The 27,453-nt window shown below is 45.2% G+C and overlaps 1 protein-coding gene across 1 annotated transcript in view; it reads left to right on the top strand.

Annotated features, from left to right (window-relative positions):
- Positions 1 to 27,453, top strand: part of RBM19 (RNA binding motif protein 19) — a 125,613-nt gene that overhangs the window by 74,913 nt on the left and 23,247 nt on the right. The window contains exons 22-23 of the mRNA XM_054997032.1: positions 13,515 to 13,620; positions 22,022 to 22,142. Coding sequence (XP_054853007.1) covers positions 13,515 to 13,620; positions 22,022 to 22,142 — 227 coding nt within the window. The remainder of the gene's footprint in view (positions 1 to 13,514; positions 13,621 to 22,021; positions 22,143 to 27,453) is intronic.

Below are 27,453 nucleotides of genomic sequence, written 5' to 3'. Positions count from 1 at the left end.
AAAGGGGTCAGCGGTGATGTCTGGGTGATAATGATGGCGGTATTCTCAGCCAAGGAACTTGAGTGAGATGTTGTGTTGGGAGGGGGAAGCATACAGGGGCGGTTTTGTAACATTTTAATCTGCACAGCTAACAAACCTGTGTTCCCTACTGTAAGTGTAATGACTCTTCGTTTTACCCTGTTACCCAACTGAAGCCTCATCCATTCATCAGTAACGTATTTAGCAAGCACAAATATTCATATCCATATTCAGTCTGTCATGCTGTTCCTCCCTGCGATATGCCCCTTCTTCCCTGCCTCCGTCCCCCCTGCTAAAAACTCAGGTTAATGTTCCCATACTCTTTCACCTGTAATCTTCTCTCCAGCTTTTCCTCATTGCACTTGGGGTTCCTCTGCCTCTGTCCAAAACAGTGCTTCGAAAATCATTAATTTATCTTGTTGCTCAGACTCATGATGCCACTTCTTGCTGAGTCCTCATGCATGTTCACATCCAGCATAAATCCTTTTATCCTTCTCATTAAAAGCAATCCAAAGTCTGCCCTTATTTCTCATCTCTGCCTTTGCTTCAATTCTACCATTCTCAAGTGCCCAAACAACTCTCCCAGTTTCTCTCACTGCCCATTATACATTGATTGCCATGTAGCACTCCTGTAGTAATGCCACCTCGAGCCAAACTGTTCCTCAAAATTCACCTTTTCCTTGAAATTATTGGCTTCACCACCACCCCAAATCCCAGGTCCATGTAACTGTTCTTGCTTCATTTTGTTGCTTGCTTACTTGGAATAGTGGGGGAATTAGCAGCTTGTTGGTCTGTGTCGAGGTAGAGAAAAATGCTTTCACAAATAATCAAATTTTTTAATAAAAGAGATTTCTAGAGGGATCGCTCGATGTCGTGGGAATTTTTGTTTTTGTTTTTTTACTTGTGTGCATGTCAGTTGTGAGTGTAAATGTGTCTGAGTGGCAGGAGCTTGGGGGGGGGGGCGGTGTTGGAATTGCTGAACAAATCTGCTCCGATGGCTCATTTGCCATCTGTACTATTGGATTGCCTGTTAAATCCTCCGGAGCTGGCTGAAAATTGTTCTGCAGCCATTCTGTTATTTTGTGGTTGTTTTGGAAGATGCTGATCTGGAAAAGGGAAACTTTGAAAAAGAGTGTCTATAATACTGTGTCCCTGGGTGTGTTTTTGATGCAGGTAAAGTTGCCTTGGTTTCAACAAGACCATGCCCAACTGTACAATCTGCAGGAGACACTGGATAGGATCTCCGGACTTTAAAAGACAAACTGCACACTCCTAAACAAATTTACTTTAATGGGCTTAGACTGAACTGAAATCCTAAACTTTGTTTAGGATTGCACTGAAATGCAACTGGAGGATGCATATTCTTTGGAGCAAGGCCTTTTACCTCCTTTCCCCCCCTCTCCATTTCCTTGGCACAAATTGAACCCTCTAGACTCTTTTATATACCTTTTCCCCCAAGGTTAAGGCAGCTTCATATGTTCCCACTTGGTACAAAGCCTCGGTTCATCTGACTCAGTGTTGTGAGTTCTGGTTGGTGGCGACTCTCCAGGACTGGAGCAGAGAAAGGTCTTTCCCAGCACCTAGTACCAGGTTCCTTTAACTAAAGATGCCAGAGATTGAACCTAAGGCCTTCTGAACACATAATATGTCCCCTGCTGGTATTTGTTTTTATTTTTCCATTTTCTTGATTAAAATGCTAGGGAGAGGAACCATGTTTGCGTCTTTGAGCTCCTCGGAGGAGGAAGTATGGTGGTGGTGGTGGTGAAGGATGAAGGAAATGGTCTAAAAGTGATTAAACCAGATCTTTGGTTAGAGTCATCAGTATGTTTAGAGTTTAGCCTGCTCTTTGATGGCTTCCTACCTCACCATGGCAGACCTGGCCACCTGGATCCATACTATGGTAACATCAAGGCTTGACTGTCATAATGCACTATACATAGGTCTCCCGTCTAAGTTAACCAGAAGACTCCAGTTGGTACAAAACGCTGGGGCTCCACGGTTATAAGGAGTGAGCATGAGAGTAAATATCACTCCCATCCTGCAGTCACTCCATTGGCTACCTTAGGTTACCATGCTCAGTTCACGGTATTGGCTGTCACATACAAGGCTCTTCATGGCCTCAGTCCTGCATACCTACAGGACCACCTCCCTCCCTATGTTCCTCCATGGCAACTTTGCTCATCTGAACAGGGTCTCCTGCAGGTGCCACCCCGCACATGAGTGAAATCAACAGCTGCCCATACACAGGCATTCTCTGTGGTGGCCCCTGTCCTGTGGAACAGCCTGCCTGAGGAAGCCAGGAAAGCCCCTACTCTCCTGGCCTTCCGCAAGCGATGCAATACTGAATTATTCAAGAGGGCTTTTTACACAGATAGGAGGGTTGTATTGTAGGGAGATGATCTCAAAGAGATGCTTCACTCCATAGGCTCCACCACTATGGTGCCTTCCGCGCTACCTGTTGCTTTAAGTAGGACTCTACTAAGTAGTTCTATGTTGTCTAATGGCAGTCCTAGAATTGCTTATGTTCTGTTTCAGCATTTCTTCAACTTTGTATTGGATTTTGCTTATGTTATATCTTTGTAAACTTGCATTTTTTTTAATCCTATGGCATTGTTTATTGAAATGTCCTTGATATTGACTGCTAATCTCACTCTATGTAATCCACCTTGAGTCTCAGTGAGAAAGGTGTACTATAAATGGCATAAATAAATAAATAACTCCACCTTTTTATCCACACAGCACCATCCCTTGGTCAAGCTAGAGTATTCTCTTCCTCTCTCCTTCTCCTTTAACTGATTCTCGGTAGCTCTCCGTATTCTAAGCTGGATGGTGTGCACCCAAGAATGCTCAAAGAACTTTCTAGAGAACTTGCATAGCCACTTTCCATCATCTTCAAGGCCTCCTGGAGGACTGGGGATGTGCCACAAGATTGGACAAAAGCAAATGTTATCCCAATCTTTAAGAAAGGGGAAACGGATGACCTGGTAAACTGCAGGCTAGTCAGTCTGACTTTGGGGTCTGGAGACTGAGCCCGACGAGAAAAGGCTGAGGGCCTTGGGAATGTTTAGTTTGGAGAAGAGGAGATTGAGGGGGGACGATTGCTCTCTTTGAATATTTGAAAGGCTGTCATTTGGAGGAAGGCAAGGAGCTGTTCCAGTTGGCAGCAGAGGGTAGGACCCGAAGCATCGGGCTTAAATTACATGCAGAAAGGTACCGGCTGGATATTAGGAAAAACTTTTTCATGGTCAGAGTAGTTCAAAGGTGGAATCAGCTCCCCTTCACTGGCAGTTTTCAAGAAGACAGAAATTAGAAGGGGGGGGGGCTGAAACCCCACAGGAAACCAAAAGAAACTCACTATCCAATGAACTACTTTTGAGTAATAAAGTGGAATTTTTAAAATGCAAGTGCTAATTGTACCATTTAACAACAATTCATAAATAATTATTCACAACTCCATAGAATACAAAATTAGTTCATCATAAATAGCTCTACAGACTGCAAAAGACTAGTTAATTGAGATAACTTCCGGGTGCAATGAAAGGTTGGACTAGAAGGTCTATATGGCCCCTTCCAACTCTGATTCTGTGAAGCCTCTGGGATATTTATTTAGTACTTTTCACTTATTTCACTTTTTTCTTTTGGTTAGTTTGCAATGTCATATATTTTTTTCTGCACACACATAGATGTCTCTGGGTATCCCCATCATGTGATTTTTGTCATCCATTGTATTATTAAATACAATGGTAATGTAGCCCCATTTCCTGTACTTACATTGCTAAAGCTGAGTTCTTATCTGGGTAAATGTTTAAAAAAATACTATTGAAGATGTTAAACCATTCATTTAAAGGACCAGTTATGTACCCAAGAAAGGCTGTTGACTGTTTTTCAGTTCTTTATCAATGGATCCTAAATACCAGTTATGAAGGCTGTTGTGGGTGTTTTTTCTTTAATGCATAGGAAAAACTGCATAGTCTTTGTTGTGGTAGTCTCTGACAACATGTTGTCTAGTTTTGCAAAGTAACCTTCCCCTACCCCCTCCCCTTATCCTATTCATTCTAGCATCTGCATCCAAATGGCACTTGTACACATTGTAGCTGCCATCTCTCAAGAAAAGCTATAATTATTCTTGGGCTCCATCAAAACATTCTCCCCTCCCTCCTGCCCTGCACACATGTATGTATAGACCAACCCCATCCCGTGCCACAACACAAATTAGAAATGTGAGAACTCCTCTTGTTGATCAAAACATAAATTATTCTTCACAGACAGGGCGCATTGTGCTCTGGAAGAGGGTAATTGGTGCCTCCTCCCACTTCTCAAAAGGTGAACATCATAATTGGAAAAGAGAGGTGTTAGCGACTCGCTTGGGCTTGGAGGGGGGGGATATTAAAGCCTTCCCCCCTCCATCATTTTCGCAGCTTCAGGGATGTCAATGGCCGTGTTATGGATTCTAATTATCAACACAGTGGGGAGGAGGGGGGTTCTGCCCCTCCTCCTCTCTCTCCGGTCAAGGAGTCTTTGGTTGCCCCATTGTTCTTCCTAGTGCGGTGCTGAGATACTCAAGGGGGAAACCCATTGGAATCCTCCTTCAGGGCTCCTAGATTCCACTCTTTAGAGGTTCTCTGAAAAACAATAGAATCCCCAAATCTGACCCCTTTCTTTCTAAACTCAAATACTTTACCGGTTGCCCACCTAAGCAAGAACTAGGCCACAGCTATAACCTGTATCTGGGCTGGACCACTGCAGGTTAGGGGCTTACATAGCTGAACATGTTTCCACACAAAAAAAGTTCCCTTCATGTAGAAAGAGAAGGGATCTATCCCAGCCTTCTCTCTGCTGAGCTAGTTTTCTGCGTGGAAGGAATGGTGTACTCACCAGTGGTAGAACCAGTGTGGTGTAGTAATTAGAGTGTCGGACTTGGGCCGGGGTGATCCAGATAGTAATCTCCTTTCAGCGGGTCACTGTGATAATCACAAATGGGAAAACATAACCCGGCTTTGTAATTTTTTGCTGCAATATACCCTCCACCTAATCTCTAGTATAATTGTGGGAGAAATATGCTGTATGCAAAATTAATCGTTAATAAGCTACTCAGATACAAACCAGGACATTCTCCAGTTTGAATCTCATTTCCGCCATATCACTAGGCAAGCTTCTCCTTATTAGCCTCAGTGCCGAATGGAGGATAATAATACTGACCTGCAAGACTCTGCCCACTGGCCTACCTGGCATGTCTATTACCTGGCTTCTCCCTCTGACTATCAGCAGCCACGCTGCAGAAGGAGAGACGGGGAAGCATAACCCATTCTGTGGGCTTTCTTAGCGGCCTAGGATTTTTCTTTTGATAAAAAGCAACCCTGTGAGGTATACAAAATGCATATGAAGTTACTTTTAGTGGGTCAGGCCTCTGATCCCTCTCCTCTGCATATACTGCTGTGGCTTGTAGTGGCTGTCCCAGGGAAGGAAGGAAGGAAGGAAGGAAAGAGAAAGAAAGAAAGAAAGAAAGAAAGAAAGAAAGAAAGAAAGAAAGAAAGAAAGAAAGAAAGAAAGAAAGAAAGAAAGAAAGAAAGAAAGAAAGAAAGAGGGAGGGAGGGAGGGAGGGAGGCTTCCGCAGGGAGGGGGGAATCCCCCTCCTCACAGCTGAAGTTTAAAGCCCCTTCAGGGCTTCCCCCAACCAGCTGAAGAGCTGGGATTAAAGAGCTCCTTTCCCCACAGCTTGCCAAGCAGAAAGGAGCTCTTTTAACCCCCACTCTTCAGCTGGTGTAAAAGACTTCCCCTGACCAGCTGAAGAGCGGGGGTTAAAGAGCTCCTGAGCTCCATTTCTTGCAAGTTGGCAAGGGCCACCTGAACACATGACTACTTTGCAGAGCTGCTGGAACACTATTCCGGAGCGTTCCAGCAGAAAAAAAAGGCTGCTTTCTGAGATCCTTTTAACGAGAGCTGCCAAGGATTGAACCTGGATCTGTTCTGTATACAAACCATGTGTGCCACACTGAGCCACAGCACCTCCCCACAGAGTGCTGTATAAATGCTCCTATTGTTAAACCTGTAAAAACTCACTGCCTCCCTTTTTTTAGTGCTGTAAAGGTTCACTACCAGAGGTAAACCACAGTAATCCTGTCACACTGCCTCGTTGTCATTTGTGAAGGGGCTGTGAAGTGCCAGAAGGGAAACTTCAGCCCATTATAATCTCTCTGGGTCCAAGCCTGGCTCTGGAAGGCAGCTCCCACCCATTTCCATTCCTCTCTGCCCTCTGGTTGTCATCCAACACAGTTTTAGACTGGAGAGGTGAAATTAAGAGAGCCTTCAGGAAGACAAAGAAAATTAACAAACCCTCTGAGGAGCAATCTCCGCCAGCGATATCTTTTTAAACTACACTTCCTGGCTAACATTACATCTCTCTACACTTGACAAACACGCGCTGAGGCGTCTGCTGTAGAGAGACTGAGGTGCTACTGGACTTGAATCTGCAGAGCAGCATGGCTACCGTCTGAATCTATCTTTGCTGTCCATGGTATCGGTTGTGAATTTTGATTCCAAGTGGATATGGAGAAGTGCAAACTCTTTTCTGACCCTTTTGGTTACTGAATGAACCCCATCAAAGATTCAGACTTTAAATTAGGAAGTGCTTCTAAATTTCCATGAATTGTGGTAGAGTTGTAATGTACAGAAATGGAAAGTAACCAACCATGGTTGTTCATAGCAAAAAAAATCCAAAGGCAATAGTAGTATAATACTTTTCGTCATGGCCAAGTAAATTGTTGCAAAGTAGCAAGCAACTTTTTGAATTGCCTAAATCTCTTTACCAGACTGGACATTCAGTACAAAACACAAAAGGAAAGAGGGAGAAATTTCAGGATGTACTATAAAAGCCCCAAGTCTGTGGTTTGTAGTAATCTTAAAATGGTATACAGGAACCTTTGCAAACCTAATTAGATTATTAGATGATGCAGGATCTAAAATAGGCTTCAAGTTATTCCAAAGTGTGTGCACACACCAAAAAAACTACTCTCCCTTTGAAGTAATTCAGATCTATCATTTATACTAATATGAATGAAAATATCTGTTGTAAAACAGAACCAAAGAAAAACGCAGTAGTTTTCATATGAGCAAAATAGGAAATTAGTTTTATGTGATGAAGTAGACAAAGATTTAATAGATACCAAATTAGGTAGCCATATCTAGTGGTTGGAGGGCATAACGTCTCCGTAAATAAAGTCACACAAATAGTCCATCGACCATCTCCATCCTAGATTTAGGATCTCTTTCTTGGAGCTGAGATGAAACTTTAGAGAAGTTTGGAATGCAGAAAATACTCAACCATCAAAATCTGGGTCTTGATGGAGAAAGTTATGTCCACGTTTGAATCCCTGAATCAAAATTGTATAACAACTCTTTGGTTTTGATTGACTGAATATAAAATTCTTTTCATTCCTTTGCAAGCCAGCTGCCCAATACTGATCACTGCTGCTTGTCTGCTGTCAGATGTTGACTGGAGTCGCCAAAGTCTTTGTCAAATGCTGAGGCTAAAGGCCATATAGTTTCTGCACTTCGGTGCGCTCAAGGAAAATTTGCCATCCAAGTTCACAGAGAAGAAATTAGAAGGAGCAGGTTTCCATTGTAGCACCTTTGAACCTGTATGGAGATGACTACAAGTTCCCTGCTTGGTTTGAAGGACAGCATGGAACCAGGTGGAGGAAGATGGCTCCACAGTGGCCTGCCCATTCTGCGCTTAATAGGGTTTTTTTGCCCGCCTCCTGTTCAATAACAGAACCATGTTTCTCATTTGCCTACAGATCTGCCCTGAACACTGCAGTTTTCCCTCACAGAAAACACTCTAGCAATAAACTTAATGTCAAAGGAGGTCATCACGTGTGGCAATTAATGTATTCGTCTTTCTCTCTGCAGTGTTCGTATCAATTGCAGCTGTCCAAGCAAAGTGAGAAAAAAAGATGCATTTAGTGTCTTAATACAACTCTCATGCATATTCCTACACTAGAGACTTTCAAAGTAGGGAGATCCATAAGCAGAGTTAGAATTCTTTATAGCAGTCCTAGGATTGCCAGGTGCCCCTGGTAATTGGTGGATGTTGCAGGTTGGGTGCGTGGGTAAGAGGGCACGGGTGACTTACCCTTTTGCTATGTTTTGGGCCAGTTTTTTAGGAACTGGTCCCAGTGCAATGCAGTCACTTCTGTGTCACACCGGGTGTCAACATTGAGTCAGTCAGCTGGTGAGCAGAGGCAGGGATTGCTGGGAGATTGCCTGCCCTTGACCAGGCACCTGATAATCCTTAATTGCAGTCCTGTTGCTGAAGGACTGTGGACTCCAAAAGCATTGGGAGTGGCTTTCTCACTAAATAATTGCCCCACCTTACATGCATATATCAAAGAACTAGGAAAAGCGGTGCACGCTTACATGTACACACATGAAACTGCTTTATACTGAATCAGACCATGGTCCAACAAGGTTAGTACTTTCTACTCAGACTGGCAGTAGCTCTCCAGAGTCTCAGCTGAGATCTTCCACATCACCTGCTACCTGACCTTTTTAATGGGGGATGTCGGGGATTGAACTTGGGAGGGACGCTCTGCTTTCCAAGCAGATGCTCAGCCCCTGAGCCACAGCCCCTCCCTTGCTCCCATTTAAAGCTGCCATTTGCTCAGCACGACTACGTTGCAGATAGAGAGAAAGAGTGGCTCTGTCTCTATATCTATTTTCCTAATGTCGATTGCCACCCAAATGGCCACGTGCAGATGAAAACAGAAAATAAGGACCCAGGGTATAGTTGGAAGGTCCATAGGGCAACCTTTGTGCTGAAGCTGAGCAAGACTGGGTCCATTTGATGGCTGGAAAGGAGACCCTACTACAGATCCTATTGTGCATTGCCTGGTAGTCTGAAAGAAAGGGTGAAAAATGTAATACTGAATATGTACCAATCAAATCACACTGTAGTCTGGGTCCCCTTGGTTTTATGCTATCTTTCTCATCATGCTAATGCACCACCCATGTTTTCTAGTTGGGAGTAGTTTGTACCTGTTAAGAATGTCCCTTGTATTGATTTGCATTTTGTGTAGAAATGTGACATGCCTATTGCTTATCTCTTTGTTTCATTGTTTTTTTTAACCCCACTGTGTTAATTCTTCCCCCTTCCACATACATGTACGTACTGACTTAAGAGTTGATGGCATCCTTCAGTAGTCCACCAAAGCTTATGCCACAATGCATTGGTTAGGCTGTTCTACCATGGTGTAGTGGTTAGAGATCCCAGAGACCCAGGTTTGAATCTCCACTCTGCCATGGAAGCTTGCTGGATGATCTTGGGCCAGTCACATACTCTCAGCCTGACCCTACCTCACAGGGTTGTTGTGAAGATAAAATGGAGGAGATGAGAACAATGTAAGCTACTTTGAGTCCTCATTGGGAGGGAAAGTGGGGGTATAAATGAAGTAAATAAATAAGACTGTACAGTGGCACCTTAAAGACTAACATGGCTACCACACTGAAGGGTTCCTCAATCAGCCTTGATTGTTGTGCATTTGTTGGACAAACCAGCCATTTTTAAGGATATTTATGAACTAATTCTGAGAGACTGTCCTCAATAGGGGAGGGCTGTGTCTCAGTAATAGAGCATCTGCTTTGCATATGGAAGGTCCCAGGTTCAGTCCCCGGCATCTCCAGTTAAAAGGTAATAGGTGATGTTGAAGACCACTAGCTGAGACCTTGGAAAGCTACTGCCAGTCAGAGTCACCAACACTGACCTTAAGAGATCAATGACCTGACTCAGTATAGGGCAGTTTTATGTATTCAGTGTGTATCTCCACCACGTGATAAATTGGTTTATCTTCATCACGGATAAAGATAACTTTATCTCTTTTCCATAATACTAGAACTTGAGATCACCCAATGGCTTCCTGACAGACAAAAGAAAGTACTTCTTCACATGAATTAACTCATAGAATTAATTACCACAAAATGTAGAGGTAGCTACTAGCTTGTTGGTAGAGACTGCTGTCAAGTCATGGTGGACTTATGGTGACCCCTGGTGGGGTTTTTATGGCAAGAGATTAACAGAGGTAGTTTGCCATTGCAACCTTGGTCTTTTTTGGAGGTCTCCCATCCAATTACTAACCAAGGTCAACCCAGTTTAGCTTCCGAGGGCTCACCAAGGCTATTCAGGTCAGGGTGGCTACTAGCTTAGGTGGCTTTATGTTAAAATTTCATGTTAAAATTCGTGTTAAAATTTTCTTTATTTAAACTATAAACTACACACCACCTAGCTTAGGTGGCTTTAAAAGAGGAGAGACAAATTAATGAAGGAAATTAATGAAGGAAAGTCCATCGGTGACTACGACCCCTAAAGAGCCATGAACCTCCTTTTTCAGAATAGGGTTGCCAGGTCCACGCTGGGAAATTCCTGTAGATTTTGAGGGTGGAGCCTGGAGAGGGCAGGGTTTGGGGAGGGGAGAGGTCTCAGCTGGGTGCACTGCCATAGAGTCCACCCTCCAAAGCCGCCATTTTCTCCAGGGGAACTGATCTCTGTCACCTGGAGATCAGTTGTAATTCCAGGAGATCTCCAGCCACCACCTGGAGGCTGGCAACCCTATTTCAGAAGCAGCCACCCTCTTCAGACAACATCCAGGGTGAAAATAACACACATAGAAGGGAGTGACAGCAAGTACACTGGCCCACCTCCTGCCTCTATGGGATTATCAGAATGGGAGATGACATGTATGTACATTGGCCGAGTCCTTGTGATCATGGAAAAGCCTATGTGCATGGAGATTGTCCATGACTTTCTCACATTCCAGCAATTGTCGGGTGTGGAACCAGCATGTTCATTCTTGTATCTGATTTCTGCATATTATTTTCACCCTGGATCTGAAGAGGGCTAGTAGAACCACATACCAGAGAAAGGGCTGTTGCCTCTTCCTATTGAACGGGGCTTTCTAGTGATTGGGACAAGGATGCTGAACAACATGAGCTCAAGGTCTGGTCCGCCAGAGCTATTCTTCTGCTGCAATCATTCAGACTGTAGCTTTTTTTTTTTGTTTTAAGACCTGGCAATTGTGAGGACTGGGGCAGTTTTGTGTTACCAGCATTTTGCACATGTTAATGGTTCATGTGGTAGTACTTCAAGTGATAGTGAGCTTGATGTGATCACATTGATGAAATTTGGCTGTGCATGTGAACAATGTCACTTCTGTAAAGGGGAGGAAAAGCTCTTGGCACTAACAGGAAGGTTAAATGATAGCCATCGCAACTGGACGCAGGATCTTGATTGAGCCCTTGAGCAGCTAATGGGGTAGAAATCACACTAACAAAAGATCTCCTTGCGTTCTTGTTTACTCCCTCCCTCTCCCACCTCCTCGAACACTACGCATTACATGTAACATTCCTGCTGGGTTTAGGCTCTGGTGGTCCAAGGCTGTGCTGTCTCCCTTGTTTTAGTTTGTTTGTGTGTTTTTTTGTTCTTGTTTCCCCGTTTTCAAAGAAAAGAGAGATGGAGGCTGCAAGGAGGAAAAGAAGGAGGAGCGGCAGTGGGGGGGGGGGAGCTCCGAGGAGGGAGACGTGCAGATTCATTTTGAGGCTTCATAATGCTCCACTTACACACGGCTCAGCCCAAGGAAATTCACCAGATGGATGCCTGGTCATGCCGGCGGTGCAGCAGGTTAACTCCCTGGATTTGGCTTCTATCATTTCACGAGAGTGTTTACGGCACTTTACCGTGTTTATTCCCAGTCGCTCTCTGGCCCGTCGGCTTCCCTGGCCTGCACGCCTGTGTGTAGATTGTCAGATAAAATAGCACACCTAGTCAGCCGGAGCCTGCATTAAATATTCATTGTCTCCAATTTGTGCGTAGGTGTTGATAAATGGACCCAAAGCCGGGGAAAGGCAGCTGACTCTTGGCAGCAGGAAAAGGCGCTTCTTTGTTGTGGGATTTCCGTATAGTTGGGGGTAAGGAAGCCCCATGGGATAGGTTGGCTGATGCCCTCCATTCTGCCCTCACTCACACTTGCATACACATACTCGTAAAATTCCCAAGCAAAATATACAATTCTTGTAGCGTAGTCCTACGCATATTTACTCACAGCTTACTCCCTTGCCAGCTTGTTCAGGATTGCAGCCTTACTATGTGTATAGTTTATCCGGACCATAAGGGTTGGCAAAACATTATAAAAAGACCAAGCAACATTGCGTTGTAAACCAAAAGGCGTTTCGTAATTCCATTCCCAGTCGCTAGCTACCCAACTGCTCCTTTGAAGGATTCACAGGATTTGGTGCAATGCAATCACAGTTTGGTGGACACTAGATTCTTGTTATATGTTTGTCTGCTAAGTTATTTCGTTTTCGTCCTTACCTATATTAAACTGAAGTAATTTAACCCCTTATGATTCCGTATGCATAATCAGTAGCAATGAATGGAGCCACCACATTATCTTTAAGAATCAGTTCTAATGTTTTGGTACAGGCCTCCTAAATACTCCTCTGTGTCAGAACCTCGCTGCATATGGCAAGTCAGTATGTCGAAGAGAAGTCAAGCCTAGAATATTTCATGCTAACGTGATACCTTTTTGCATTCCCCCCCACACCTGTATTCTAAAGTTTCCCTGAATGTTTGAATTGCTTGCAAGCATGCATTGAAAGAGGGGCTAATTTTTATTCCTTTTACCACTCTAAGTGATGGTGTTATTTTTTAAAAATATAACATCTGGCCACAGTACTTTCAGGGTGAGTGACAATATCAGGCAAAATGCAAGCAATCTGTTTGCGTGGCAGAGTGGTAAAGATATATTCAGGGATCTTTGGTGTGTATATATTTCTTTGAGTTCTTTAATTGTCCTCATTGGATGGAGTAATCTGAGAGCATCATTCTTGGCAGGAAATTCTCTGTGCATGTAATGTGGGGAGGGAACGTGGGCCAACCTGCACGCACCTGGAGAGCTTTGAAGAAAGGACAGATTCTCCAACAAAAGTCTGAAGGCTGTCAGCATCTTGCTTGGCAACATGCCCTGGGTTTGCTACTGAGGTTACTGTCATCAGGGTGCTACAGCCAATTTGGAGGCCTTGAAGAGGGTTTGTATGGATTGTGCATACCTCCAAACACATTTTGGCTCATCTGTACTACCTTGGTGTTCATCCTAAAAGCGGGGTGGGCACAATCTAGCTGTCCTTCATGTTGTTACCACTCTTTCTAAGGCATGGGAAGTTACTTTCCCCCTTTCTTTATCAACAGACCCAGCACAAGCCTTGAACGAGATGCAGACTATATCTAGCCCACAATGTGTGAATTGGCCCTCAGTGGAATTAGCCAGAAGGACCTTTAGCATTTAAGTAGAGAACCCCTCTCATTTTTGCACTGACACCCACAGAGTGGAGGGGGTTTGTACAAGGGGCATTTGTAAGGCAGATTTTACAGTCCTGGGAGAAGCTTGCTAAAAAGACCAAGCTGTTATTTCTGAACACAGTCTTCTCCCCCACCCCCTTTCTTCCCTCAGCACCTTTGGAGAGCTGAAAACTGTTCGCTTACCAAAGAAAATGGTTGGGACAGGAAGTCATCGTGGCTTTGGGTTTGTGGACTTCCTCACAAAGCAGGATGCTAAGGTAAGAGCAATTCCTTCCATCCCAGTCTTCATCATGAAATTTGAGTGTGCAAGATTTCTGGTACTGAAAGCATTTTTACAGGATTTTTCCTGAGATGTTGCAGAAGTGACCAAACTACTTTGGAGAAAGAGTTTTCTCAACTTCAAATAACTGGTCTCTTTTTTTTTGTTCCTTCCTTCTTTGCTTCCTTCCTTGTTAGCTGCCTCTCCAGAGACCTGCTTGAGGCTGCTCACGAATTTTTTTTTAAAAAAAAATACAATAAAATCCTGTTCTAATCTGGGCTCCACGTGCATTCTATTTTAAAAAAGAATGAAATTGGAGGCTCCCCACAGAACTCCTGACATCACAACTGTTTTGGGCCCATGATGTGTACATGGAGGGCTTACTAGCAGCATCAGATGGAAAGGCCAAGATCTCTCAGATAGAGAGGACTTGAGATGTCCAAAGAAGAATGGAGAGAGATGGGAGATAGAGGGAGTGGAGAAGGAAGAAAAGTGAGACTTTGATGATTCAGAAAAGGTCCTTGCATTTCATCCCATTTGGCCAACATTTCATCATCTTTGAGAGCAACCAATAGTGCTATCCTAAGCAAAACTATACACCCTTTTAAGCCAGTGGGTTTAATGGGGTGTTACCCTATTTAGGATTACAGTGCAAAAGAGGGATTCCAGGGCTGCAGTCAGTTTCATGTAGATAGGGACATTATTATTAGCACGCATCATCAGTGTGCACACATGCATATGTATATGTGAGATGTATATAGCCCTGAAAATGTCTGCAATGTACTTTTTACTTTCTGCAAAATAAGAGACTGACTGGCATTTTCCTACGGAGGAAAAGTCAAGCAGTGCACTTTGAAGAAGTATGGGGGGCAGAGAATGAGAGCAGTGGATATTTGAAAGAGGCATTGGGAGAGAGAGAACCCGTGCTGGAAAGGAGAGAAAGAGAACGCCCTGGAGTATTGCAGTAGTAAACCATGGAACTGTTTTAGAATGAAGATACGGGGTTGGAAAAGAATGATACAAAGGGCTTAAGGCTCTTGCTACTCCCTGCCCACCTACTTAGTTCCCCTTTCTGGTTAATGAGGGATCTGAAAGAAGAAAATGCCTGAGACAAATATTTATTCAAAAATTCTCTCCCGTTGTTCTGCTAATAAAACAGTGCTGTAGACAGCTACCAACACAAAATACTAAAAATAAAAAGATCCAGAGGAGTTAGCCGTGTTAATCTGTAGTTGCAAAATAGTAAAGAGTCCATTAGCACCTTTAAGACTAACCAGCTTTTCTGTAGCATAAGCTTTCGAGAACCACAGCGGTGATTCTCAAAAACTTATGCTACAATAAAGTTGGTTCGTCTTAAAGGTGCTACTGGACTCTTTACTATTTTAAAAATAAAAAGGTAGTTAAAGTAGCATTTTTAAAAAGCAGTAAACATCCTTAAACCAATAAACTGTGAAAGCGTTTTTTTTTAAAGCCTGTAACAACAGAGTTAGAACCAGAAATAAACCCAGCAGTGAAGTTAAAAAAAGCAAAACAGGCACAGTTCAGTTCAGCAACCCCAATAGTCTCCTGGGAAAGTATGATCTTCCCCAGGGCTTTTTTTCTGGGAAAAGAAGGGGTGGAACTCAGTGGGTTGCCCTCGGAGAAAATGGTCACATGGCTGGTGGCCCCGCCCCCTGATCTCCAGACAGAGGGGAGTTTAGATTGCCCTCCGTGCCACAGAGGGCAATCTAAACTCCCCTCTGTCTGGAGATCAGGGGGCGGGGCCACCTGCCATGTGACCATTTTCAAGAGGTTCCGGAACTCCGCTCCACCGCGTTCCAGCTGAAAAAAAGCCCTGATCTTCCCTAATCTCCAAAAGACCAGGAACTTCCCTTTCCTTCAAGAACCTCGGCACGCTAGCATGGCCGAAAGCACAAAGATGAGACTAGGCTGAAGGCTGACATTTGTGGAGTTCTAACTCTGGTGCCATCCGGGGCTGCTGCTTCTCTTCCCTTTCGGGTGATGGTTATTGCTTAGACAGAGAGGAAAATGCACCCCAGCATGGGAACTAGAGAAGTCAATGGCATTATTTAGGTTGATCAGTTCCAGTGTGAAATTTGGGAATAGGGAACAAGGAGGGCCTTCACCTTTGGGACTAAGAGAGACTCTTCCCTGACAACCTGCCAAAGTCCACACGTCCACAGTCGTTTTTTCCTCTTTGTACAGGGAAGGGGTTCTTGGCAAGGCAGCAACACAGCCCACAAGCTGTTTTAGTTTAGTTTACGTATGTATGCTCATGATGAAGACCTCATGAAATGGGGCAGCTGAACAGCTTCCCCACTGAGCAGTGATCTGTACTGCTGTTGGAAACTGGGCAGCTATATGTGGGCCCTCTGCAATATTCAATCTATTCTTAACTATTGTATTCCAGTATTAGCAGAGATCTTTGTGCATATAGGGGGTGTGGGAGGTGTTATCTGTGGTATTGTTGACACAACCCCAGCTAGTATTTGCAAATACAGTACATGCATTAGTTACGATCCTATTTCTCCGTCCACCTTGATTTCATTTTCCCTTAAGCTCTAGTGAGACATAGTGGTTAGGGTGCCAGATTGAGACCCACATTCAAGTCTCCACTCTTGAAGCTCATTGAGCGATCTTGGGCCAGTTATTTTCTTTCAGTGTAACCTACCTCTCAGGGTTGTTGGGAGGATAAAATGGAGGGGAGGAGACTCATACGCTGAACTGAACTCCTTAGAGGAAGGGCTGTTTTAAAATGCAATAATAAGTTACACTGGCTTCTGTTACTTCTATTGTCCATTAGGGGGTGGTGTTCTTGTATTTTTTCTGCCAAACGAGGAACACTTTTTTCATATCTCTTTTGTTTCCTCCCCCTTATTTACTATCACAGTCACAGCTCTTTGAGTTGTCTTTTTCCACAAGGTTTCTTCTTTGACCCTAAGATCTCTCTTCTACATAATTGTAGGGACAGAAGGCAGTTTTAAGCATGCTCCTACATCTTCAAGGCACTATGATTTCAATGGGCAACCGTGCACATGTGTTACATATACGGAGGGGGGGTTGCTTCAATTTTTTTCCCCTCCTGCCTCTTTTCATGCTGGCACTAACTCACTGGTGTGAATCCCCAAAGCAGTTAAAGGTATAGGATGGCATTAAAAACTCAGCTGGTCTTGAAACTAGAAAATCACCCATTCAGGCAGGAATGAAGAACAGCCTTCTTACAAGAACCCAGCTGGCGCTACAGAGAATATCCTCAACTGGGAGCTCTGATGAGTCTTTGTTTTTAGGAGGGATGGGAAATCTATCAACAGCCTAATGTTGTCGGCCCTTTGTATCCTGCTAATGGTTTTGCCTGTGGGCTCTTCGGGCAGAGTATTTAATAGGGCAACAGGGAGTGAAGAGGCAGAGTGGCCCTGTCCCCCAAATTAAGAGCATTTAGATCTGCTGAGCTGTAGGTCCCCCGGGAGGTGATCCCAGTGGCCTGCTTTCTTGATCTATGGCGTCCACCACTCTGGAACCCAGACGGCTCTCCCCCTCCCCTCCCTGCATCTGTGAGCCCGCAAGGACATGCCCAGCCATGCCAGAAAGACTCATACGGGTTGTAGAATTGGTAAGCCCCCAATATGTAGCTGTTGTTGGCTTGCTGAGCGTGTGGGGCTTATCTGAACACCTGCATTTAAGGCAGCTTCATACATTCTGTTGTGTTTTATCTTGTATGCACACATGATAAAATGGCTAATAGGAATTTGAGCCAGGGACTTGCAGGCACCTTACAGCAACCTTGTAGGGTTATCAAGACACGAGACACACAGAGATTGTTTGCCATTACTTGCCTCTGTGTAGTGACTCTGGACCTCCTTGGTGGTCTCCCATCCAAGTATTCACCAGGGCCAACCCTGCTTAGCTTCTGAGATCTGACAAGATTTAGCCTGGATCGTCCAGGTCAGGGCACACACAGATGAAGGAAAGCAAATTTAGGGAGAAAGATGCACCACGAGCCAAAGGATTGTGGAGACTGGTCAAATCCCCACTCAACATGAAGATCCCTGAGTGAGCTTGGGCTAGTCACTCAGCCTTAACCTAATGTACCTCACAAGGGCCGATTCCAGACGGCCCTCTGCAATCCGAAACGTCACGCGTTGTCACGCGGAAAACGCAATATTTCGCGTTTTCCGCGTGACGACACGCGACAACGCGCGACGTTTCAGATTGCAGAGGGCCGTCTGGAATCGGCCAAGGTTGTTGTGATGGTAAAATGGAAAAGAAAAGGCCCACATCCACCTTCATGTGCTCCTTGGAGAAAAGAGATTGGGGGCAGGATGCAAATGCATCAGAGAAATCCCCCCCTCCTCAATAATTGGTACTTGAAAGTATCTGTTTCTGATAATGTAGCTATTTAGCCATTTCACTCGATCAGGCAGCAAATAGCTTCTGATAGACCTACCCTCCACAAATGTGTGTAATCCTTTTTAAAAGCGTCTCAACCACTGGCCAACTTCCTATCTTACGTGAGTAAATTTCCTCAAGTTAATTATGCACTGGTTGCCTGTAATTATGCTCCAGGCATCCCACCTCTGTCAGGAACCAGGCCATTGCTTTAGCCAGAGCTTTCTGTCACCTTGTACAAGCCAACTCACTCACAGCCATTGTAGAAGTCGCAGGCATCAGAATTCCCACTGCAGCTTCCTCACTCAATTAGCAGTATCATGAGTTGGGGCCTACATGTGGTGGGCTGAGAGAGACATTTAACATAGATCTCGGGCAGAGAAATTCACATGGTGAGTTGTTCTAAATGTTACAGCTTGTGTATGTGTAACGTGTGTGCATGCACCACAGGAATGCCAGTCTCTCTAGTAAATGTAAAACATAGACTAACTCTCAGACAACAGTACTGTAATTTATCCTTGAGGCTACAAAAGTGTGACATTTGGCCATTTTGTATGACACAACACTCTCCTTGGGTGAGACCTTAAGAATCTGGTGGCAGCCAGCTGTTGTGGCGCATGCACTTACAGACGGGCTCATGCAATTCATTCTCCCGTATAGACTGTCTCTCTCTCTCCTTCCGTCTCTGTTCCCCCCTCCCCCCTATGATGCTGGGAAGTGAGAAATTAAAAAGTACAAATTAGCAAATGAGAACCTGCAATTAGAGCTGCAGTTGCTTGCCAGGGCTGGAATTGCTATTTCTGCCAACATAAACAGCTATCACAACTCCCTACAGCTGACTCCTCCTTTTCCCTCTTCTCCCTCCAACCCCAGCAGTGTTTATTTAAGCCAACACGTTGCTCTGCTAATTGGGTAACATTTAATGTGAAAATAGGCCTTTTTTAAAAAAAAAAGAAAGAAAGAAAGCAGCAGCAAGTGGAAACAAAATAAAAACAGCCCGTGTTGCAGAAGTGTAAGGAGTTACAACCTTTAGGAAAAGCAAACATAACACAACAGCATATTTCTTCTTGTTCTTTATGGGACAGGATTGTGAAAGATGGATGTGCAAAAGAGGGCGGACTCTTGAGGCTTCTTACCAATAACAGTGAAGAGTGCAAATTGGGGGGCTCTGCTCATTTGCATAAAGAAGGAGTAAAAAACTTATTTGGAAGGGGAGACATTCAATAGCAGATAAATTAGTTTCAGAGGGCATTATCTTAAGGAAGTTATAGCCCAATCCTATATATGTATACTTATATGTTTCTGATGGTGCTTCCTCCCAGGTGTGTGCAGATTTGCAGCCTTTTTTGTACTTGAAAGTGTTGAGAAATGGATGATGCCTGCTGGTGATACAGTTTAATTTGGGGGAGTATGAACCAAGAGTTCTCATCCTAAGATAGGTCTTTGTGCTTCTCTGAAACATCAGGGTATGACCTCTTGGGAAGAGAATTATTAATTATCTCTTTATCCATTTTTGCCTTACATATGGCATTATTTATTGAAATATCTTTGACAAGCAACAAAGCGCGTTGTGTTTGACAATACAACGGGCTCTAGCAGGCAGTGTTCCGGTGCCGTCTGCCGGTGCAATTCAGCCTCAAACTGGCGGAAATCGGACCGGTATGTATCACAGGAGCACTCGAGTACCTATTGCGCTTCTCTGCTCTTTGGTGGTGGAAGCACAAGCAAGCCACGCTGCCCCTCTGTGCACCCCCACCCGAAATTGAGGCTTGGGAGGAGCGCAGGCAAGCCGCACTGCCATCCCCATCCCCCACACCACAAATCAACGCTTGAGGGGCAAGCCTGGAGGGGAAGCGCAGGCAAGCTACATTCCCCCCCACACACACACACACCACAGATCGAGGCTTGGGGGGAAGCACAGGCAAGCCGGGCTGCCCTGCGCCCCCCCCCATCAAGACTTGGGGGGAAAACCTTAGGGGGGAAGCGCAGGCAAGCTGCACTGCTCCCCCATGCCCCCACACCACAGATCAAGGCTTGGGGAAAGACTTGGGAGGGGGAAGCGCAGGCAAGCCACTCTGCTGCCCCCTAGTTGCCCCCCACTGAAAATCGAGGCTTGGAGGGGGCAAGGCTTGGGAGGGGGAAGTGCTGGCAAGCTGCGCTGGCCCTGGCTCCCTGCCACAATTTGGGGCTTGAGGGAGCAAGGCTTGGGATGGGGAAGGGAAGGCAAGCCACTGCTGCTCCGCCCTCGTCCTTGCCAAAAATCGGGGCTTGGAGGGGCAAGGCTTGGGTGAGGGAAGGGAAGGCAAGCCGCTGCTGCACCCCACACACACACACAAGGCTTGCGGGGAGGTAAGGCGAGCCTCGCTGCCCCCCCTTCCCTCCCCCCCGATGGCAGATTGAGGCTTGGAGGAAGGGGAGCAGGCTAGCTGGGCATGACCCATGCCAGCCCAGCCCAATCAAGGCTGGGGTGGATGGAGCTGACACACAGGCCCATTTGAGGCAGCAAATGCTGCTTGGACTGCGCCTGCACCAGGATAAATCGGTGAGTCATCTCGAACACACCCTTTTATGTAGTAAGATACTGATGACTGTACTCATCTCACACTATGTAATCTGCCTTGAGTCTTGGTGAGAAAGAGGGACTAAACATTACATACATACGTACATACATACATAAAAACAAGCGTTCCTATCCTGACCTCTATTCCTAGTATAGATACCCAGAGATGGTTGCAATAACTTTAAAAACAGTATAAACAAACAAATGTACAATACATTGTTTAATAACATTTGTTTCATTTATTTTATTTATTTACATTATTTATAGTCCGCCTTTCTCACTGAGACTCAAGGCGGATTACAAAGAATGAGCCAGTACAGTTGGTATCACAGAGTAAAACACGTAATAGGTATATATCTGCAAATTTGCAGAAATCCAATGCAGAGCGGACGAAATGCTGAGACAGTGCAAAAGCAGTTCTATGATTATATTATACAACATAGGAACTACCCAGTAGGATCATATATATAGCAATAGTTTTGGAGTCTATGGTCCAAAAAGTAACAACCTGTTAATACCCAGTTGAAAGAGAAAGAAGGGTAAAGGATAAAAGAGAAGCCAACAAAGCTAAATATAGTAAAATCAACATTAATGCCGATGAAAACAGCATTATTTTCAGCCAGCAGCATAAATAGGTTATAGAAAGTCTGTGGACAGCCAAAAGTTATAGGGTCAAGCAGGCTTTTCTTGGGAGGACATTCCAAAGTTGAGGCAGTGCTACTGAGAAGATCCCTCCACCCCCCACCCCCCACCATTGTTGCCTACTCTGTTTTTGTCAGTAGGAGAACATGCAACAGGATTTGTGTGGATGACCTTTGTAAACCTGTGCATAATCACTGTGTCCTATCCCAGTTACAGTTTCTAGTTCCTCCTCTTCTGTCTCTAGCTAAACATTTCCTTCCTCATCTCCCTGCATTACAAATTTGAATTGCTGCATACTTATTTCTGCAAGGCACTCCATGGAAGGAAGAAAAATCTGTCACCAGAGATGAGAATCATAGCACAGGAGGTCCTCAGCTTTGTTAAGCCTACAGAAACTTTTGGAATTGTGAGAGACAATGGTGGGCACTGCCACCAGCTGGGTGGTAGCAGATTGATTTCACTGGCCAGTTGATTGGCAACAGGGTAAAGTGGGAGGAACTTTTCCTGAGCAGGATCTTCTAAGAGTAGGCCCCACCTGCCTTCTTCAAACACATGGATGCGTGCCAGGAGAAGCTCCCTTGGGCACAATCACTGTTGTAGGAAAGTCTTCCACGTGGTGCTAGCCAGTAGTGGATACTGTCTTTTCAGGCTAAGGCTACCCATGAGTCTTGAATGGATATACTCAGCAATTGACTGATGGGGTTGATCGACCTGTGTGTTTGAGGCAGGAGGTGGGTGGAGGACTGGCAAAGGCTTTCAAAGAAGCCAAATGTTGATAATATGCTCTGTATTTTTCTCCATTTCTCCACAGAGAGCTTTCAATGCCCTATGCCACAGTACCCATTTGTACGGCAGGAGGCTGGTTTTGGAATGGGCTGACACAGAGGAGACAGTGGAGGCCCTAAGACGGAAGACTGCTGAGCGTTTTCAAGGTAACATAACTCATGCCAGTGACCATGTGCTGTGCCATTATTTGGAAACTAGCAGCAAAGCCCGTTGTGGGGGGAAATACAATAGGCTCTAGAAAGAGCAGGGCAGGTGGGCCGGGCATTGCTGCCTCTGCCATGCCCTGATCTGGGCAGGGGAGGACAAGGTGGCCAGGTCTGGCATTGCCCCTTCCCCAGTTCTGGCTGATCATAGTAGCAAAGGGCTGAGAGGTGCACCGCCTGTCCCACCACTTGACCTCCCCGCTCTGGGGTTGGAGGCTTAGCAGGCATGCGGGCGCATCTCCCAGCCATCATGGCAGTGAATGGCAAAGGGCTGGGTGGCGTGCCCACCCATCCCACCACCTGCCCTCCCTGCTCTAGGGCCGGAGGCTTGGTAGGCAAGCGGGCCCTTCCCCTTACCAGCCTATCATGGCGGCGAAGGGCTGGGAGGCGGGCCATCCTTCCCGCAGGCACACAGACTGCACCTGCACCACATGAATGGGTGAGTCATTGGGAATACGGCTCCCCTTTTATGTTTAAGGATGTGTTTCTTTTGCCACATGTGTAGTCTTAGGATTGCCAAAGGTTCCTTTTTGCTTCTGTTGGAAAGTCTGTGATTCAAATCTCATCTCAGTCACAAATTTGCAAGGTAGCCTTAGAGAGGCAAAATACTTCTCAGCCTCAGGGATGACATTACCACCAAGCTAACATTCAGTATTGTTGTAAATATTACAGAGGTCGTCTGGGGTGAAAGGCTTGGAACACTCAAAATGCACTTGATAAATGCTAAGTGTTATGAAACCATTCAAATAAAATGACCCAACTCCTGTTTCACACTGGCTGTTTTAAAGCTATTCCAAAAAAGGACATTTGCAGCATTTTCAGACATGATGTAGTCTTCAGTTTTTCGGAGCCTCGCTGAGTAGCTGTGATTTTAAGCAGCAAAGATGAATGAATAGGTGATCTATATGACTCTTTTTCAGGGCTTGATTCTGTAGGGTACAAAAAATTGTCAGTCTCTGAGACAACCTAGAGAAGTGGAAAATTGCACCCAAACAAAATCTTGGGGTTGGATTTTTTTCCCCCAACCTGCTACCCATGGCTGCAATTGGGAGTAGATTGATGGTGCAATCCTAAGAAGAGTTACTCCAGTCTAAGACAATTGATTTAAATGGGCTTAGACTGGAGTAACTCTGCTTAGGATTGCACAGTAAGTGCCTAAGCGGAAGGCAGAACATCAGCAGGGTCAGAAGGCCAGACTATTGGCATATGTACCAGACCTAGCTAATCCAAAGATATCGCTCTGCTACCCAGTTGTAGCAGCCAACATTGTTCCTACTCCTGGTTCTACATGCCTAAAGAGAGTTTATGAGACCAAAGGACACACTTTTCGAGATAAAACGGTGAATTTCCTGGTTTATGTTGTCCCTGGCAGTTAGTAGAATGAATTAAATACTCATCTTAGATCTGATAATTCCAAATGCAGACACTAAATGGATTGCTGGGAATTGTGTATTGTATACAGAAAGTTGTATTTGGATAGCTTGATAAACCATGGTTTAATCAAACAGGTTCGTCGTGATGTCAGAATGCAAGATAGTCTGACAAACTATGGTTGATTGTTCATCATCAAATGAGGTGTGTGTAACTGGTTTGTAAACTGCAATTTGTACTTATTGTGGTTTGTTTTGACATCTGAATTCACAAACCACAGTTTACTGACAGTGCCGCTTGTGGCTGCATGTGGCTGCCTGAACATAGATCCAATCTTCTCTACTGAGTAGGAGAAGAGGCTAGATCTGCCATCTTCCTGTACTCATATTTGAACATGTGGTCCCTTGGAATAGTGATTTTTTTTTTACAGTGCTGTCAACGTATGTGGCACAGTAGTGTAACTATGGATAGGGCCGCACTGTCACATAAGCATAATGACAGGATCCTGCCTTGAGGAGCTTACAGTCTAATCACCAATAGTAGGTGGATGCAACAGGGAGGAGAGGGAAGGCTTACTAGGAACAATAAGCAGTTGGTATATGTAGGCTTTTGTTTCAGTTTGGAGCGAGGACTGAAGGCCGAACCAATGGCATCACAAAAAAAGCTGAGTTTTGAAGTAGGATTTGAAGAGGAAGAGTTGGCCCTGTGATCAGAGAAGGGGGGTGGGGTCCAGGCTTAGGGAAAGCTCCCTTCTCTCAAATTATCTTCCTTGTAGCTTGAGAAGCCTGTAAGAAATCCTGTCAGTTGGGTCACCACAAAGGAAACAGGAGGAGTGAGCAAGATACCAACTGTAGGGATGTCTGATCAGTTGGGTGGATATGTAGTAAGGATCTCGGGCACCTTGTCTTTCTGGACATGAAACAAAATGTGCTTATCTAGTGAAAGGGGAGTCTCTCCTCAGAGGAGCAGTGAACTGAGAATAAGATGGTTTCTTTGGATCAAAGCCCCAGTGCTGACATATCCGAAGATGGAAACTGCTGTTTCGTGCAGCTATTGACAAGCATTGACAAACGCAATTGTACTGGTTGGCAAATATTAGTGTAAGGTTCACCCCAAACCTCCCTAAGGGTTAAGAGAAAGATCAATGTGCTTCCTTTGGCTCATCTCTCCCTCCCACTAGGCACCTTCAGGAATAAAGACAATAAGAAGTCCCATCTAGATGTCGCAGTGACCGTGTGTATAACTCTGATTTCACACAGAGTGACTTTGTAATGTCTGTTGCATGCATTTGGCGCATTAACTCTGCTGCTTTCCAGCTCCGGGATCTGCCTGCCAAATCCCATGATAATTTGGCGAGGTTAAATTTTCCCTGTGGTGTTTGGCACACTTGCATTGTGTTTGTGCTGAACGCAGCTTTGAGTGACTTCATCTATCCACCCAAACAATTGGTATGAATGCCAGAGTGCCTGTAAACTATCTAGCATTCATTTCCCTATGTCTGTGCTTGTCAGTACTGGTATGAAGAAATCTCTCAGGAAGTTTTTGTGCTGCAAGGAGCTGATACAGTGTAGTCTGTCAGATGTTGCCTTACAATTCCTGTATTTTCTCATCTATAACATCTATACCTATAAAAGGCAAGCCATGTTCTAGATGACTCAGCCTTTTCCCCAGAGTGCAGGCATGGCGGCATGCCCCTAGTGGAGAAAAAGATGAGTCCTTGGCAACAGAGCTTGCTGAGGAGGCTGCTGTGCCTCCCCTCTCTCCCCACACTTATAAGGGCTCGTTCCTGCATGCCGCTGCCCAATAAGTAGGGGTTGGGGGTGGAGGATGGGAACCGGGAAGTCCTCCACCCCTAACATGGTGCTGACAATCCTTCCCCAGCCCTCAGTGGGGAACTGGCAACTCTGTCTCCCTGCCTCTGCAGCTGCCCGATTTTGCCCCAATGGAACCAAATCGGGTGTCTGCCTGAGGCAGCAGCACGCCTGAGCACTTGCCTCCCCCCTGGCAGCGCTCTCCACCTCTGCAGCCACCCAATTTGGCCCCAACAGGACCAAATTGGGCAGCTGCTCGGCACGAACATGCCAGGGCACTTTCCCCCCCCCCCCCACATTGGGCAGCTGCCAGGCACAGGAACACGCCAGGGCATTTGCAGCCCCCCTGGCAGTGCTCCCCGCCTCTGCAGCTGCCCAGTTTGGCCCCAATGTGGCCCAATCAGGTGGCTGTCAGGCGCAGGAGTGCACCAAGGTGCTTGCCCCCCCCCACGCCACAGCTCAACCCTTGAAAGCAACACACACAAACTAGCAACATCCACATTCAGATGCAAATTTCACATATATATATTTGATCATGTTTCCTGCTCCAGCAAGAGATCAAGATCTCTCTCTGGCCTATGTGCAATTACGTGCTAGCCTATGCACACCAAAATGAAAAAAAAAATCAGAACATGTGCAGCATTTTATATTATCATAACACAACTTTAATTGCCTAAAAGCAATTTTAAAAAGAAAGAGAAGACCAATCCTTGTGCTAAGTGATAAAGAACGACTTAGATCTGTTGGGGGGCATAACCATATTTCAGCCTTCACATTTAATGGTAGAAGCGCCATAGTGGATAAGGACGAAAAACACTGGGAACGTCTTCATCAGCTTCCTCATGAGATATGATTCCTGGCAGCTGCTCTTTCCTCAGCATTGCTGTAGAACAGTTCATTCTATTGTGAGTGACTGTACACATGACAGTGTATCATTCCAGTGTTCGTTTGGAAATGACTCAATGAGTGTATCAACTAGACTGGACATAAAGAAGGCATCAAAACGTGTGCTTGTGGTTTTTATGATGTGCAGGATCCAGAGACTGCATGCATGCACGCACACCTCAGTTCCTTGGGTTGGAAGCAAGAATGCAGTTCTTGTCTTCAGAGTAAAGTTGTATTGTGCGTACTTCGCATGCTGAAGGTCCCAGGTTCCTGACACCTCCATTTGAAAAGGATCTCAGACGGCAGGGCTGGGGAAAATCTTGGCAAGCTTCTGCCAATTAGAGTAGCTCCTGCTGAACTAGACAATCCAGTACTCTGATTCCTTCTGTATCAGGCAAGTTTCTATGATCAGGTTTCCATTGTCATCTGCCATCACCCCACAACCTTGGAGTCAGACTCCCTGAATATGTCATGCTGGACATCAGCCTTGGCCATCTGCGCCCACTGGCTATAAAGCCAAGCAACAGGGGTTTAGTTTGGTAGAGCCAAGTATGACTCACAAGGTTGGGATGCTTTCTGCTCCCAGCATTTCTTTCTGGAGGCAACACAAATGCCATCTAAACGCCCTCTCCTTGTCTTTGAAGTGAACCCAAAGGGCTTTTGCGGTAGAAAGTTCTCTGTCTACAGTTATCTGCATGCAAAAAGGAGCTTGTGGCACGTTCTCCCTCTCTCTCTTTATTTTAACATGCATATGCCTATAGCATATTGGCAAATCTATCACCGGTATATGTTACAACCACTGGCTAACTGTTCAGTCACATCCTCTTCCTCCCATCCTTCTGGAGAACAAGCTGTCCTCAACCAATTGTCTGAGACAGGAGGAAGTTGTGCTCCCCCATCTAAATATATTATGAAGTGTTTTCCAAGCAGAAGCAAGAGGGCAGGGGAAGAAAACACTTGGCTGGGGTTCCTCCCTGCTATTGCCACCACCACCACACCACTCCTGTTACTGTGGGGAATATAAGCATCTCACAGTTGAGAGTCTGGGGTGGGGGGGAATCAGTCCGTCTCAGGTAACTGCCTGCAGGATGCTTCATTCCCCAACAGGAATGTAAGGTCTGCTTAACAATAATAGTAATAGGAAGAGCCCCATGGCGCAGAGTGGTAAGCTGCAGTACTGCAGTCCA

The sequence above is a fragment of the Eublepharis macularius genome, chromosome 13, assembly GCF_028583425.1.
Source record: "Eublepharis macularius isolate TG4126 chromosome 13, MPM_Emac_v1.0, whole genome shotgun sequence".
Taxonomy (NCBI): domain Eukaryota; kingdom Metazoa; phylum Chordata; class Lepidosauria; order Squamata; family Eublepharidae; genus Eublepharis; species Eublepharis macularius.
This window is presented reverse-complemented; position numbering and strand designations above follow the sequence as displayed.